This window comes from Panulirus ornatus, chromosome 4, assembly GCF_036320965.1.
Source record: "Panulirus ornatus isolate Po-2019 chromosome 4, ASM3632096v1, whole genome shotgun sequence".
In the NCBI taxonomy this organism is placed as follows: Eukaryota; Metazoa; Arthropoda; class Malacostraca; order Decapoda; family Palinuridae; genus Panulirus; species Panulirus ornatus.
Window position 1 is genome coordinate 73,965,757 of NC_092227.1, and position 14,956 is coordinate 73,980,712.

At 38.5% G+C, this 14,956-nt stretch overlaps 1 protein-coding gene across 3 annotated transcripts in view; it reads left to right on the plus strand.

The window, feature by feature from the left end:
* Positions 1–14,956, plus strand: part of Caf1-105 (chromatin assembly factor 1, p105 subunit) — a 305,893-nt gene that overhangs the window by 259,668 nt on the left and 31,269 nt on the right. For all 3 annotated transcript variants that reach the window (XM_071696805.1, XM_071696814.1, XM_071696820.1), the window contains exons 3-7: positions 1,266–1,398; positions 6,684–6,899; positions 9,723–9,819; positions 11,798–11,897; positions 14,474–14,634. In XM_071696805.1, the coding sequence (XP_071552906.1) occupies positions 1,266–1,398; positions 6,684–6,899; positions 9,723–9,819; positions 11,798–11,897; positions 14,474–14,634 (707 nt within the window). The remainder of the gene's footprint in view (positions 1–1,265; positions 1,399–6,683; positions 6,900–9,722; positions 9,820–11,797; positions 11,898–14,473; positions 14,635–14,956) is intronic.

Sequence of the window (14,956 nt, forward strand, 5' to 3'; positions counted from 1 at the left end):
TCAAACATTTCATTTCCAACACATCCATCTCACTCTGCACATCTATATCTATAGCCCATGCCTCACATCCATACAACATTTTTGGAACTACTATACCTTTAAACATACCTATTTTTGCCCTCCCAGATAACATTTTCTCTTTCTACGCATTCTTCATGCTCCAGCAACCTTTACCCCCTCATTCATCTGTGACTTACTCCTGCTTCCATGGTTGCATTCCATGCTCATTTCCAAGTGTCTAAAACACTTCACTTCCTCCAGGTTTTCTCCATACACACTCAGACCCTAGCTAACTTGTCCCACAACTCTGGTATACCTAATACCCTTGATTTCACTTTCAACTTCCTCCTTTCACATACACTGCCAAACTCAGTTACCAGCTTCTGCAGTTTCTAACGGAATTTGCCACCAGTGCTCAATAATCAGCAAACAACATCTGACTCACTTCTCAGGCCCTCACATCCCTCTCAGACTGCATTCAAGCCCCTCTCTCCAAGATTCTCGCATTTACTTCCCTGTCACTCCATCCATAAATGAATTGAACAACTGTGGGGACATCATACACCCCTGCCTCAGACCAGCCTTCACTTGGAACCTTTTACTCTCTACTCACACACACTTTACATCCCTAACAACAGCTTCTCTGCCTCTTGCAGCTTATCTCATACTGCATATATTCTTAAGACCTTTCACAAGGTATCTTTATCATCCCTGTCGTATGCTTTCTTAAGATTCATGAATGCCACATACAAATCCGTCTCTTTGGTAAAATATTTCTCACACTCTTTCTTTAAAACAGACACTGGATCTACACATCCTTCTTCCATATCTGAAACCACACTACTCCACCCCAATCTGATGCTCTGTAAATGCCTTCACTCTCAATCACTTCTTTCCCATGCAGATTGCCAGATACGCTCAACAAACTCATGCCTCTGTAGTTTGAACCCTAATTTTTATACCTCTCGCCTTTATACAATGACACTATAGATGCATTCCGCCAATAGTCAAGCACCTCACCATGATCCATACGTGCATCGAAAATCCTTACCAATCAACAACACAGTGATTCCCTTTCTTTATAGATTTAACTGTGAAATATTATTTTAAATCTTACAGGTTAAAATGTTTTCCTGGGAGCATTACTCCTTACAACCTTAGAACTTCTGTGTCATTTAGTGTCAGTCAGTAGCACTTTAACTCTTTCATATCTTGTGTTGATGACTTTGTCATTACAATTTGTATTTTATGGTGAATACTTGCAGATTTGGCAATTATGTTTGTTGGACAATGGAGGAGTTAGTGTGGAAGCACTGAGTGACCTCACACGACATAATCGAGCAGTTAATATAGTCCGTTTCTCACCAGATGGAGAGCTCTTGGCTTCAGCTGATGATGGTAAGGGTCTTTCATATCAGTCACATGTAAATAATGTCAGGCAATGTGCACTGTAGGTATCAGTTAAGAAGGTATAGTTGAATCTTTTTGTAATGATTTTACTGACATCAGTGCTCATCAGATTACCGCCATCCCCTAATTTGTTATGTTTTGCATTTAAGGCAGTTGAGAATTAGGGTGTTTGAGTCAACTTATGATATGTAAGGGCTCATACTTTTGACATATTTGAGCAAGGAAATTTATTTCTTTATAGTGTAAATGAATGAAATATTTTCCTTCAAATAAAAAACATGTCATGATATATTAAGGTATTTTTGTATTCCTCATCCATTTCATAATTATGTCATGGCAAAATACTACCGATGTGTTTGGATATACTATGACTGTACACACACAATGATTTTGATATTACACAAACACCTAAATTTCTTCGATGTTTTTGTAATAACATAAACCCTCATGATACAATGCCAAACCCAGCTGGTCATGTGGTGCTGATGCAAGCCATACTTTGCTGACCATCATGTCAGTTCTCTGCTAACATTTACCACGTGAGGAAGTATTGTTTGCCTTGTATAATTCTGTACTTACGCCCACATTTACCAGTCATTACTATGTTTTAGCATCCAACAAGTAGCCCTACTGCAATTGAACCTGCCAATAGGAAAAAGAAGACCTTTAACTTGGAAGATAAGGATAGAATACTAATTGGATTTGATTGTTGGTCTTGCACTTCAGCAAGTGCTTGTTGTTATGAGGTTTATGATAACCTCATCTGCACCATCTTTCTATCTCTCTATTTCTCTGATGTCCATTTCTATTTCCTCCGGAAATTTTCTAACGGACATGTCCACAGCAAAAGAGTCTCCATAATTGGTGAACTCCATGCCACTTCTAAACATTTAGACCCTCACCTTTAAGAGCCTCTGACAGAAGGCAACTGTTGTGTAGTGTTTTCCAAGGCTTTTAGCTAATGTTCCAAGCAATTACTACTTGATATGTGTACCTAATGTTCCAACCTACTATTTCTTCTTAATGCTCCTACATAATGTTCCTGCCCACTACTTCTACGTAATGCTCCTACCTGATATTTCTGCTCACTACTTCTATCTGTTGATTCTACCATTTTGCTAAAAGGCTGGGCTAGCACATAGCACTCACCTTTGGAAAATGTAGAGTTACAAAGAATAAGTTGTACAAGTTTAAGTGCTGTTAAATGTTATGTGTGAAAAGGAGTGATTTGTGGACAAAATGCCAGCACTCCACATGTGGATGAGGCAGAAAGAAAAGACAGCTTTGTGGATCAGAGAGTGCAGCTGGACACCTACTGAAGTGCTGGCGAACTATGAAGCTGTCACTAACCTTCCTGATACCCAGGCAGGCAGTATTAGTAATATACCTCCCTGGTTAGTGGCGTCTTATCAACTGCCACCTATCTAGCCCTTTCACTGTCAAGCTGAAAAGTGAATCTATTAGGAAAGCCTTTTTTTGGGGGGGGGAGCAAATATTTCAGTGATGACAGTGCATCTCAAGCTACTGATATGATAAAGCCTTGGGATATACAGAATTTGTGAAAGTATCAGAAATATGGAACCATGGAAGCGGAAGTGGATTATAGGGTGGGGGAGGGGGCGAAAATCCTGGGAGCCTTGAAGAATGTGTGGAAGTCGAGAACATTATCTCGGAAAGCAAAAATGGGTATGTTTGAAGGAATAGTGGTTCCAACAATGTTGTATGGTTGCGAGGCATGGGCTATGGATAGAGTTGTGCGCAGGAGGGTGGATGTGCTGGAAATGAGATGTTTGAGGACAATGTGTGGTGTGAGGTGGTTTGATCGAGTAAGTAACGTAAGGGTGAGAGAGATGTGTGGAAATAAAAAGAGCGGGGTTGAGAGAGCAGAAGAGGGAGTTTTGAAATGGTTTGGGCACATGTAGAGAATGAGTGAGGAAAGATTGACCAAGAGGATATATGTGTTGGAGGTGGAGGGAACGAGGAGAAGTGGGAGACCAAATTGGAGGTGGAAAGATGGAGTGAAAAAGATTTTGTGATCGGGGCCTGAACATACAGGAGGGTGAAAGGAGGGCAAGGAATAGAGTGAATTGGATCGATGTGGTATACCGGGGTTGACGTACTGTCAGTGGATTGAATCAGGGCATGTGAAGCGTCTGGGGTAAACCATGGAAAGCTGTGTAGGTATGTATACGTGCGTGTGTGGACGTGTATGTATATACATGTGTATGGGGTGGGTTGGGCCATTTCTTTCGTCTGTTTCCTTGCGCTACCTCGCAAATGCGGGAGACAGCAACAAAGCAAAAAAAAAAAAAAAAAAATCAGAAATATATCAGTAACACAGTTTATGCCCTACAGATTTCCAGAATTTTATTCAGTTGAGCTGGTAGAACAGTTTTCAGTATGAAAAAAGAAAAGATTTGTAGCCATTAAAAAAATTATTTTGCTGTAGTGCTCTCACCAGATCGGCCTCTCAAACAGTGGTACTCATCTTAGTGAAATAATAAACAAAGAGAAGTATTTCTTTCCTTTGAAATGGAAAAATTTCATGAAAGAGTAATAAAACAAGAAGCAAGTGACATAAGCCTTAACTTATTACCAGTGAGAAATAAAAACCATACATTGATGTAAAGGTTAAGGACATGGTATCAGCAATAAAAAAGGTAGTAGGCTGTTGACATCAGCTGCCAAAGGCGATGCTGCCATCCCAAGTCAGGAGTGTTAAAATGGTGCCCAGCATCATCTCACACCCTCCATGCTAGGATTACTGGCCTTACTTTCTGTCTCTTCAAATTGAGAGTACTGAACTAGTCCTGCCATCTTATCCTTACAAGTGCCATACACCTACTCAAAGCTCGTTCTCCCCCAAGTTCTGTTTCCATCTCATCTACACAATAGTTTGTATATGTACTCACAGTAGTGTCCAAAAAACATTTGGCCCTTAGTCATCGGCATCATAGGGTGCTAAGAATCCTTAGGTTTCCGCCTGATTCAGCTACCAATGAGAGGGAGGGCTCTGACACTAGTAGTGCTGCCCCTCCCATAACCTTTCCCTCTCCAGTAGACCTGCCTCTTTCTGTTCACTATACCAACATTTGTGGTATCTCTAGTAACCTTTTCTGTTTAACACCATCTGTCGAGTACCTCTCCTAATATGTTACTTCTTTCTGAGACCCAATTGTCTGATGATGATCTTTCTAGCCCCTATCTCATATCCAACTATAATCTCCACTCACAGTTCTAGTTCAAAGATGGTGTCTTGTGTTTATTCTAATATCACTACACCAGTGGTATGCCCAGAGTACCTTGGGTTCCCAAACATTTATGTTATCTAGCTCCCACTGCCTTGCTACCTTTCACCACCTTTTCTCTTCACCATACCACTCTCCATGACTCTCACTTAGCATACCACCACAACCAAAACACCCTACATCTGCCACTCGTATCATCAGACATTTAACATTCCTTCGAAATCCTCACTTCACTGCTACCTGTCATTACTTCCCCTTTTGCCTTCCTCACCGATGTTCCCATTTGTTCTCTTGTCTTTTGCACATTATTTACCTCCTTCCAAAACATCTTTTTATTCTCTCTAAAGTTTAATGATACTTTCTCATCACTACTCCCATTTGCCCTCTTTTTCAACCCCTGGACCATCCTCTTAACCTGCCGCTTTCTCATGGACATCCCCCAATCATTTGCACTTCCTCTCTATAAGTGCTGCCCAAACGACTCTCCTCTGTACTTACTAAGTACCTTATAAACTGTTTGGTTTACAAGGTTTAGTAACGGTTGTACCCCTAAGTGGAGCAAATGACCTTTTTGTGAGAAGCCTTTGCTTTGATTTTTCTCTTACTTGAAAAATGAAAAATCACCTCAGCCTTCTAAGCAGGAACCTAACCACAAAGTGATGATTGTAGTGAAAACTGAAAAACAAAATGGTTCAGGAATTAGGAGTTAGAGACATTCAAAAACTTTGAAGATGGTAAAATTCAAAGCAGTACGTTGAAAACTTAAAGGGCTAAAATGGACAACTTTTTATCGGATAAGCTGTACAGCTCCATATTTCCCAGAAGGAATAGATTCACTTTTCTGAATAGAGCAAAACAGATGAGTACGTAATGGTTCAAAATTGAGAAGCATTCTTTTGTAACTTGTGGAGGGATGCCATCTGGTCCTGGCCCATGAGCCTCACTTTTTTCCAGAGAGAGATAGAGAATTGATATTATATTCCTTGAAAGAGATCACTGGGAGGGGAATAGGATTTGTAAGAGGTGTTATAGAGAACAAGGGAATGCTAGATTAATTTATGATGGAGTTAGAGGAGAAAAAAAAAGCAAGAGAAGTTACTTTATCATTGGAAGGGACTATAGTATCGTTGGAATGGGAAAACAAAGGAAACATGGAGATACTCTTGGCCAAAGAACAGAAAGATGTCTCTTTGTAAGAAGGGAAGAGGTTGTGACATTTCCTTTGTTTAACAGAGTTCTTTATCTCATGAATAACATTATTTACGTGTAATGATTTCCTTGAGATGAATGTTTAAGTGCAGTTTAAAAGAAGAGTAAGTCTTGTTAAGATGTACTTTGCCGGGCTATTTGCCTTAATAACCTTAGAAGGGATATGGATGTAACATATTTGAAGAGTTAGAGGAGATGAATGCATCCATTCTTGCAACTAACTGACAAGTCTCTCTTAGGTGCAACCATCAGAAGGGCATGCAACAGTCAAAATAGGATTCTCCCCCAAGATAATAGGTTGTTATTGATAATGTTTCATAATTTTAACCCCACTTTTCTTTCACCACCTAAGTCATCAGATCACAAGAGCACTCATAATGACAGTGCCTTTTTTACGGGGAAATTAAGAAAGGGAGGACCACAGTTGATTTATGATGGCTACATCCTTAGTTTTATATATTTTTTCAGAAAGTGGTCCAAAGTTGAATGTCATAAGGAAGGATAGCATGATTGTGCCTCTGATAACAATAGAAACTGAAATGTTTTACCACTTGTATGATTTTTATCTCTGTTTGACAGAATAGAGGTAAGGGACATACAGTATTCTTAGTATTGTCAGTTTAGTTGGCATCTTCAAGGCCATGACCACACTCCAATGAGGTTTTGCAGTCAGGTTTTATTTTATGAGTAGAGGCAAGTATTTGATAAATAGTTATCTTTATCTTTGTTTTACTTGTTTTTGAACTGGAACAGCCATGAATAAAAAATTCTTAATTGTTTGTTGTATATAGTTTTTATTATGCATTGTTCAAACAGAAGCAGCTGTTATCCTTTGGAAAAAGCAAGACCCATCAGGCTGTGCTGATATATTTGTGGATGATACTGAAAAGGAGAATAAAGAACACTGGACTGTCTTGAAGATGCTGAGAGGCCACTTAGAAGATGTTTATGATCTCTGCTGGTCAAAATGCTCGCAGTTTTTGATTACAGGATCAGTTGATAATACTGCTATTCTTTGGGATGTTGGAAAAGGTATTGTATATGTTTTATCAATTTTTGTTGAACCTTCTTGATATCTGTCAGATAGCCAAGATTCAGTATCTGTTCTAGAGTTTCTTCATTCATTGTCATAAAACTCTTTTCATAATGATGTAGAAAGCCTAAAGCAGAATTTGCAGATTGTAATGGAAAGATGTTTATAGTTTTTATTTTGTCATGTAAATGACAAATGTAGATTTTTCTATGTTATATCTGAATGGGTGTTTGTTTTACCTCATAGTATTTTGATTTGTGACATATGAAAAGATTTACAATTAAGAGCAAATACCCGGTGTCTGCATATCTACATTCACAAGGTTTGGATATCCATATTTTCACAAGCCAGACATATCTAATAAGAGGGAGAGTATCAGCAGTCATAGGATACTAATCATATTTTGAAGTTCTATGCATTGCATTCATTTGCATATGTTTTGGCCAATAACTGGACAAGCAAAAGAGTGTTTTGAGATTTGTTTTCTATTCTACCTGACAAGTATATATGGTTCAAGTATTCAAGATTATCAAAGACTTTGATAAAGTCTTTCTTCAGCTATTTTAGATTTGTGTGATTTAATTCCTTAATGGACTTTACCAAGATATTTGAATCCACTGGGGAAAACCATAGAAAGGTTTTTGAAGCCTGTTTGTAGATGGGGGCTTTGCTTTTGATGCATTACATTTGATAGCTAGTGAATGGATGAGCAAAAGATGCCATTTGTTCATTTGTTCTGGTGCTATCTTGCTAATGCAGGAAGTAGTGAACAAGTATGAATAAATGTTTTATCAATATGGAAGATGCAAATTGATGACCACTGTCCCCATTTGCTTACTAAAAACAGATGACTGTCAGGAAATGCATAATTTTCTAAGAAAGTGATATGAATTAGTATTCAGTGAGCTAAAAACCACCTTAATGATAAGGACCCACCAGACCTCCCTAAACAGTAATCCTCCTGTTACACATACAAGATATCACCATGTCACCACAGGATTTTTTGAGGGTCATTGAAAGTATGCCCATACACTCTGCCCAGGACTGTTTCCTAGAACTTAAGTCTTCATAAATAAATGCAAAAATATTTATTTCACAACCTCCAAATATCTTTTGGATGTCTAGACCTGGTATCAAACTTAAGAGTTTGAAAAAATCCACCAAAAATACTATTAACTAATAGCACTGACACCACACATTATTGAAATCTTTGAGAGCTCTAAGAGGTATACTGACCAAATTTATGGAATTGAACAATATATAACCCAGGCTAAGATGGTTCCAGGGCAATAATATATTGCCTATAACCATTGCATGACCATTATGGTAAGATTGTTGATACTCTGGAAGATGAACAAAATGTTGATGTGATTTACATAAATTTTGTAAAAGCATTTGATCAATGTGACCATGGTGATGTAGCACATAGAATAAGATGAGAATAAATGGAAAGATTGGGAGATGGTTACACTTTTTAACTGTCAGATCATAACATGAAATTGTAAGCCAGGCCATTTTCAGTGTCACCACAGTAAACTCTCAGCCTCCTAAGGAAGTGTGCTTGCACCCCTCCTTTGTCTAATTCATGTATCTGACATTGATGCAAACATAAGTCACAGTTTCGTATCACCTGCTGCAGATGAAACAAGAATAAGTATGAAAATCCTGTTAGCAGAGGATGTTGAAATGCTTCAGAGACTTGATTGAAATTTTCCTGTTGGCCCATAAGAATGAATGAATTCTTCCTGGTGGCTACAAAGAACAACTTGCTTTTTAATGCAGCTAAGTTTCAACTCCTTTAGTATTGGAAAAATGAAGAAATCAGAAATGATATAGAATACCAGATGGAAACAGACAAACACATAAACCAGATGAGTAAAATGAAATGTAATGATGTTTATAAGAATGATAATATCTAACAGCCTAACCTTCAGCAAACAACAAAACTTCAGTTCCCTCCCCTGAAGGACTGTAGGATGGATCCTGCTGACATTTAAGACAAGTTAAGAAAAGCCAATGATGATACATTTCAAGGTACTTCCTGGAGTGCAGACATGAATTATGTCATCTATACCTGGAAAATTATAGAAGACATGGTTCCCAACTTTAAGCTTAGTACTGATTTATTACTGGCACAACAAGCATGGAAGACTGAAACTTATCTCTGAAATCAAAATGTGTAACATGTAACACCTTAAACATCTGGGTCCTAAAGTCCTTCAACAATTTGCTTAAAGTCATCAGAAACACCATAGGATTCTTAGGAGAGAATTCTGAGAGCTCCATGGAGAGAGTGTACCGGACCAGCCACACTCCCTGGGCCTGTGGGCTGCAGCATCGAGCAGCTTTGTCAACCAGTGATCCAACTCTGCAGCCAGGGTCAAGCCAGGTTTAGGGATAGAAGGCCCCCAAAGACTAAACAAGGTTTCACCAGGGGGAGAGGGTAATTCCCTTCAAATGCAGTATAAGGTGTAATTGTAGAGCTTTCACTTAACCAGTTTGAAATGTCAAGAATTACCCTTTCCAGTAAAGTTTGCTGGAAATATTGAGAACTTTTTATTATATATTATCTTGACCAGCTGTAATAGAATATTAGTCAATTGTACATCTATAGTTTTCATCGCCGTATGACTTTATCATCTTGCTTTTTGAAACTTCACACCAAAGTGAGTGCTAAATATTCATTCAAAACATTATTTTACAGTAGTGTAGCCATTGGAAGTTCATGTCATTGTATATCAACACACGTTCATTCATATTAGTACAGAAAATTGTTCTGTGGAATTTGGTCTCGAGAAATTAATGGACTTCTCTTTTTCCAGGTAGAAATACTGGGTTGCTTAGTGATCATAAGGGATTTGTTCAAGGTGTAGCATGGGATCCTTTAGGACAGTATGTGGCTACTCTATGCTCAGACAGGTTTGTAGGGTGTTTAATCCTTTTTATTTCATTTTTCATTTGTTCAATATTTTTTTATTTCATTTTTGTATCCATATTCTTTTATGGCAAATGCAGGAAAATATTGTAATTCCATGTTTGTGTAGTCTAGAGACAGTTTTACACTCATAGGGCTCTGTCACTTGAACTTTACCTTCATACAATTTTAAACTTTTGTATATGGTTAATGTTTAGTTTGAATTTCAATTAAAGATAGGTATAACACTTATTCATACAATACACAACTCCCACATGAACCAATGCATTTTTTGTCCTTAAAGAAAAACAAAAAAGCACCTGTTGCTAATATTTGCAAATACTGCATGAACATTTCTGATCATGATTTTTTATCCATTGAACATTCAGTCTTGTGTATGAGAAATTTGATTCATTCTTAGAGTGAGAAAACTCATCTTTCTTTTCATCCTTGTGATTACTGCCTTGAATGGATGACATATTTACCAGATCATCATATGTAGCAATGCATGTCAGTTTTCCATACACAGTATAGTGATAACTTTATTGTAAAAATAGATTATTCAAGGTCATATATGAAATATTGATTTATAAAAAACAGTGGATGTGAGGTTCTGTATGTCATATGGTGGCACTTGAAATTGAGGCTAAGGCCCATGTTGTAGTCATTCGGGGGTTGACCTTTAGTGTATTAGACTCGGTGACTTTTTGGAACTATTTATATTTATTTATTTTGCTTTGTCGCTGTCTCCCGCGTTTGCGAGGTAGCGCAAGGAAACAGACAAAAGAAATGGCCCAACCCACCCCCATACACATGTATATACATACACGTCCACACACGCAAATATACATACCTATACATCTCAATGTACACATATATATACACACACAGACACATACATATATACCCATGCACACAATTCACACTGTCTGCCTTTATTCATTCCCATCGCCACCTCGCCACACATGGAATACCATCCCCCTCCCCCCTCATGTGTGCGAGGTAGCGCTAGGAAAAGACAACAAAGGCCCCATTCGTTCACACTGAGTCTCTAGCTGTCATGCAATAATGCCCGAAACCACAGCTCCCTTTCCATATCCAGGCCCCACACAACTTTCCATGGTTTATCCCAGATGCTTCACATGCCCTGATTCAATCCACTGACAGCACGTCAACCCTGGTATACCACATCGATCCAATTCACTCTATTCCTTGCCCGCCTTTCACCCTCCTGCATGTTTAGGCCCCGATCACTCAAAATCTTTTTCACTCCATCTTTCCACCTCCAATTTGGTCTCCCACTTCTCCTCGTTCCCTCCACCTCCGACACATATATCCTCTTGGTCAATCTTTCCTCACTCATTCTCTCCATGTGCCCAAACCATTTCAAAACTCCCTCTTCTGCTCTCTTAACCACGCTCCTTTTATTTCCACACATCTCTCTTACCCTTACATTACTTACTCGATCAAACCACCTCACACCACACATTGTCCTCAAACATCTCATTTCCAGCACATCCACCCTCCTGCGCACAACTCTATCCATAGCCCATGCCTCGCAACCATACAACATTGTTGGAACCAAATATTAAAACTAAATATTAAATATTAAAAAAAAAAGCATGCCACGTGTTGCAAAACACATTAGATGTGTCTACTGGCATGTACTGATGAAAATAAGTTGTTTTGGCAGGTTTGACCATGGTTAAACCCACCTTAACAGGCATCGGATGAGGGTGGGCATTGTACTAATGCTGTCATTTCTTTTGTTTCAACATTTTTTATATCTACTTTTTGCACTGCTCATATATTCAAAAGCCATATTTTATATTGTCTTTCCAGTATCTGCCTTATCCCAAGAGCCTGCTTCTGGGTCAGACTTCAGTTTGTATATGTTGAAATGGAGAAGGCTTATATGTGCATTTTTTTTTTTTACTCTGCCTTTTTTATTTTACAGAAATGAAGTACAAATTATCATTTCAGGTATTGCAGAATATATAATATTGGCACAAAGAAGTTAGTATACAAGATCCACAAAACCACTTTACCTGTTGTGGAAGCAGAGGACAATGTAACAGAAAAGGTATGTTTATATGATTTGATGACAGGAACTTGAAATATGATCTTCCTTCCTCCTCCTCTAAAGTACCTTGGAGCTTGTAGTTTTGTTAGCATAAGTAAATGATTTTGCACTCCCATGGGCAGAATTGTAAATAGGGTCGGGTGATAGTTATATACCTTGCATTTAAAGCAGACAGGGCAGTAAAATGTTGAAATCTGAATTTAACTTAAATATTTTTGTACAAAGAAATATTTAATTTTAAATCTACTTCTGTTGCAAAATTCTTTTATGTTGCATAAGTCAAAGCAGAGAGATATCGTAACGACTTAATGGGGAAATTCTTTTACATCTGGGCACTGCTTAACATTGGGATGCTTTCCTGGAAATTACAGCTTAACAGAATCACACATCTTAGGATTCACTTGAATAATTGGTGTGTGTGTGTCTTGGGGGGGTTGATTTCCCAACCTGATTTTTAGTTAAAATGTGAATTAAATGTCAAAAAACTTACAGTACAGTGTAAGTACTTTATTAATGTAATTGATTAAAGAAATGTAACCCACAGGATATGGTATTTAAGTATCATGTATATGTTAAACAGCATTACAGCATGTTAAAGAGAGGGAAATTATCCTGAATCTCACCCCAATCACCCCAGACTGTGCTGGAAATGAGATGTTTGAGGACAATATGTGGTGTGAGGTGGTTTGATCGAGTAAGTGGTAGAGGACGTGTGGATCAGGTGTTTGCTTTGAAGAATGTATGTGAGAAATACTTAGAAAAGCAAATGGATTTGTATGTAGCATTTATGGATCTGGAGAATGCATATGATAGAGTTGATAGAGATGCTCTGTGGAAGGTATTAAGAATATATGGTGTGGGAGGAAAGTTGTTAGAAGCAGTGAAAAGTTTTTATCGAGGATGTAAGGCATGTGTACGTGTAGGAAGAGAGGAAAGTGATTGGTTCTCAGTGAATGTAGGTTTGCGGCAGGGGTGTGTGATGTCTCCATGGTTGTTTAATTTGTTTATGGATGGGGTTGTTAGGGAGGTAAATGCAAGAGTTTTGGAAGGAGGGGCAAGTATGAAGTCTGTTGGGGATGAGAGAGCTTGGGAAGTGAGTCAGTTGTTGTTCGCTGATGATACAGCGCTGGTGGCTGATTCATGTGAGAAACTGCAGAAGCTGGTGACTGAGTTTGGTAAAGTGTGTGGAAGAAGAAAGTTAAGAGTAAATGTGAATAAGAGCAAGGTTATTAGGTACAGTAGGGTTGAGGGTCAAGTCAATTGGGAGGTGAGTTTGAATGGAGAAAAACTGGAGGAAGTGAAGTGTTTTAGATATCTGGGAGTGGATCTGGCAGCGGATGGAACCATGGAAGCGGAAGTGGATCATAGGGTGGGGGAGGGGGCGAAAATTCTGGGGGCCTTGAAGAATGTGTGGAAGTCGAGAACATTATCTCGGAAAGCAAAAATAGGTATGTTTGAAGGAATAGTGGTTCCAACAATGTTGTATGGTTGCGAGGCGTGGGCTATGGATAGAGTTGTGCGCAGGAGGATGGATGTGCTGGAAATGAGATGTTTGAGGACAATGTGTGGTGTGAGGTGGTTTGATCGAGTGAGTAACGTAAGGGTAAGAGAGATTTGTGGAAATAAAAAGAGCGTGGTTGAGAGAGCAGAAGAGGGTGTTTTGAAGTGGTTTGGGCACATGGAGAGAATGAGTGAGGAAAGATTGACCAAGAGGATATATGTGTCGGAGGTGGAGGGAACGAGGAGAAGAGGGAGACCAAATTGGAGGTGGAAAGATGGAGTGAAAAAGATTTTGTGTGATCGGGGCCTGAACATGCAGGAGGGTGAAAGGAGGGCAAGGAATAGAGTGAATTGGAGCGATGTGGTATACCGGGGTTGACGTGCTGTCAGTGGATTGAATCAAGGCATGTGAAGCGTCTGGGGTAAACCATGGAAAGCTGTGTAGGTATGTATATTTGCGTGTGTGGACGTATGTATATACATGTGTATGGGGGGGGGGTTGGGCCATTTCTTTCGTCTGTTTCCTTGCGCTACCTCGCAAACGCGGGAGACAGTGACAAAGTATAATAAAAAAAAAAAAATATTATATGATATTTTCTGTAACCTTTCAATGTAAAATAAAAGTTGTAATTTACTGAAACACTTCTTAATAGCTGAGAAAATGAGTCTCGATTTCAGTTGGGCAGAGTGGGACTGCAGATTATGGGTAATGTACAAGTCATGTGGATCCATTTGCTTTTCTTGTTTATGAAAATATGCAGATAATTAACTTTGTGATTATTTATTAGTGGATAGTAGAGACTTTTATTGATATTCCATATGGCCCATATATATTTTACAATTCATCATGCATGGTTACATGATTTTCAAGGAATAAGATAAAGTGTTGCATGTGGATACCATTTCAATTAGTCATAAAATTAATTTTTTTATCCATTACATATTATAAATTTGAAGGAGTCATTAACAAAGAGGGACATTCATGAAATTTTTGTCATTCAGCTCTGGCTTTTGGTTGATGCTAATTTGCTTTTTCCTTTGGTGACATGTTACATAAGAAAATTATTTTTCCACAGTCCACCAGATTATTCTATGATGACACTCTGAAGTCTTTTTGTCGTCGCCTCTGTTTCTCACCTGATGGGGAATTGTTGTTGACTCCCTCTGGCATTGTTGAAAATGAGAGTGGTAAAACAACAAATGTCACTTACGTCTTCTCTCGCCAATCTCTCTCAAGGTGATTTTTTTTTATTCAAATTAGTGTATAGATAGCTCTCTTGTTTTTAAGTCATAAATTAATGATATGTACTGTACATCACATTATGTTCATAGTGATAATATACAACCCCAGGACCTTTTTTAATGGACTTCTGCAGCTATATTCCATGCATAGAAAAGGAAGAAATACACTCCTTTAGAATGAGGAGGTCCTCAGTTGATAATGACATAGCCTTGCTAGAAGTAATTTTACACTCCTAGAACCTTGGACAATGAGGAAGAGGTCATTACGTGGGAGGGATAAAATGGGTTTGTTTGAATGTACAGTAGTTCCTAACAGT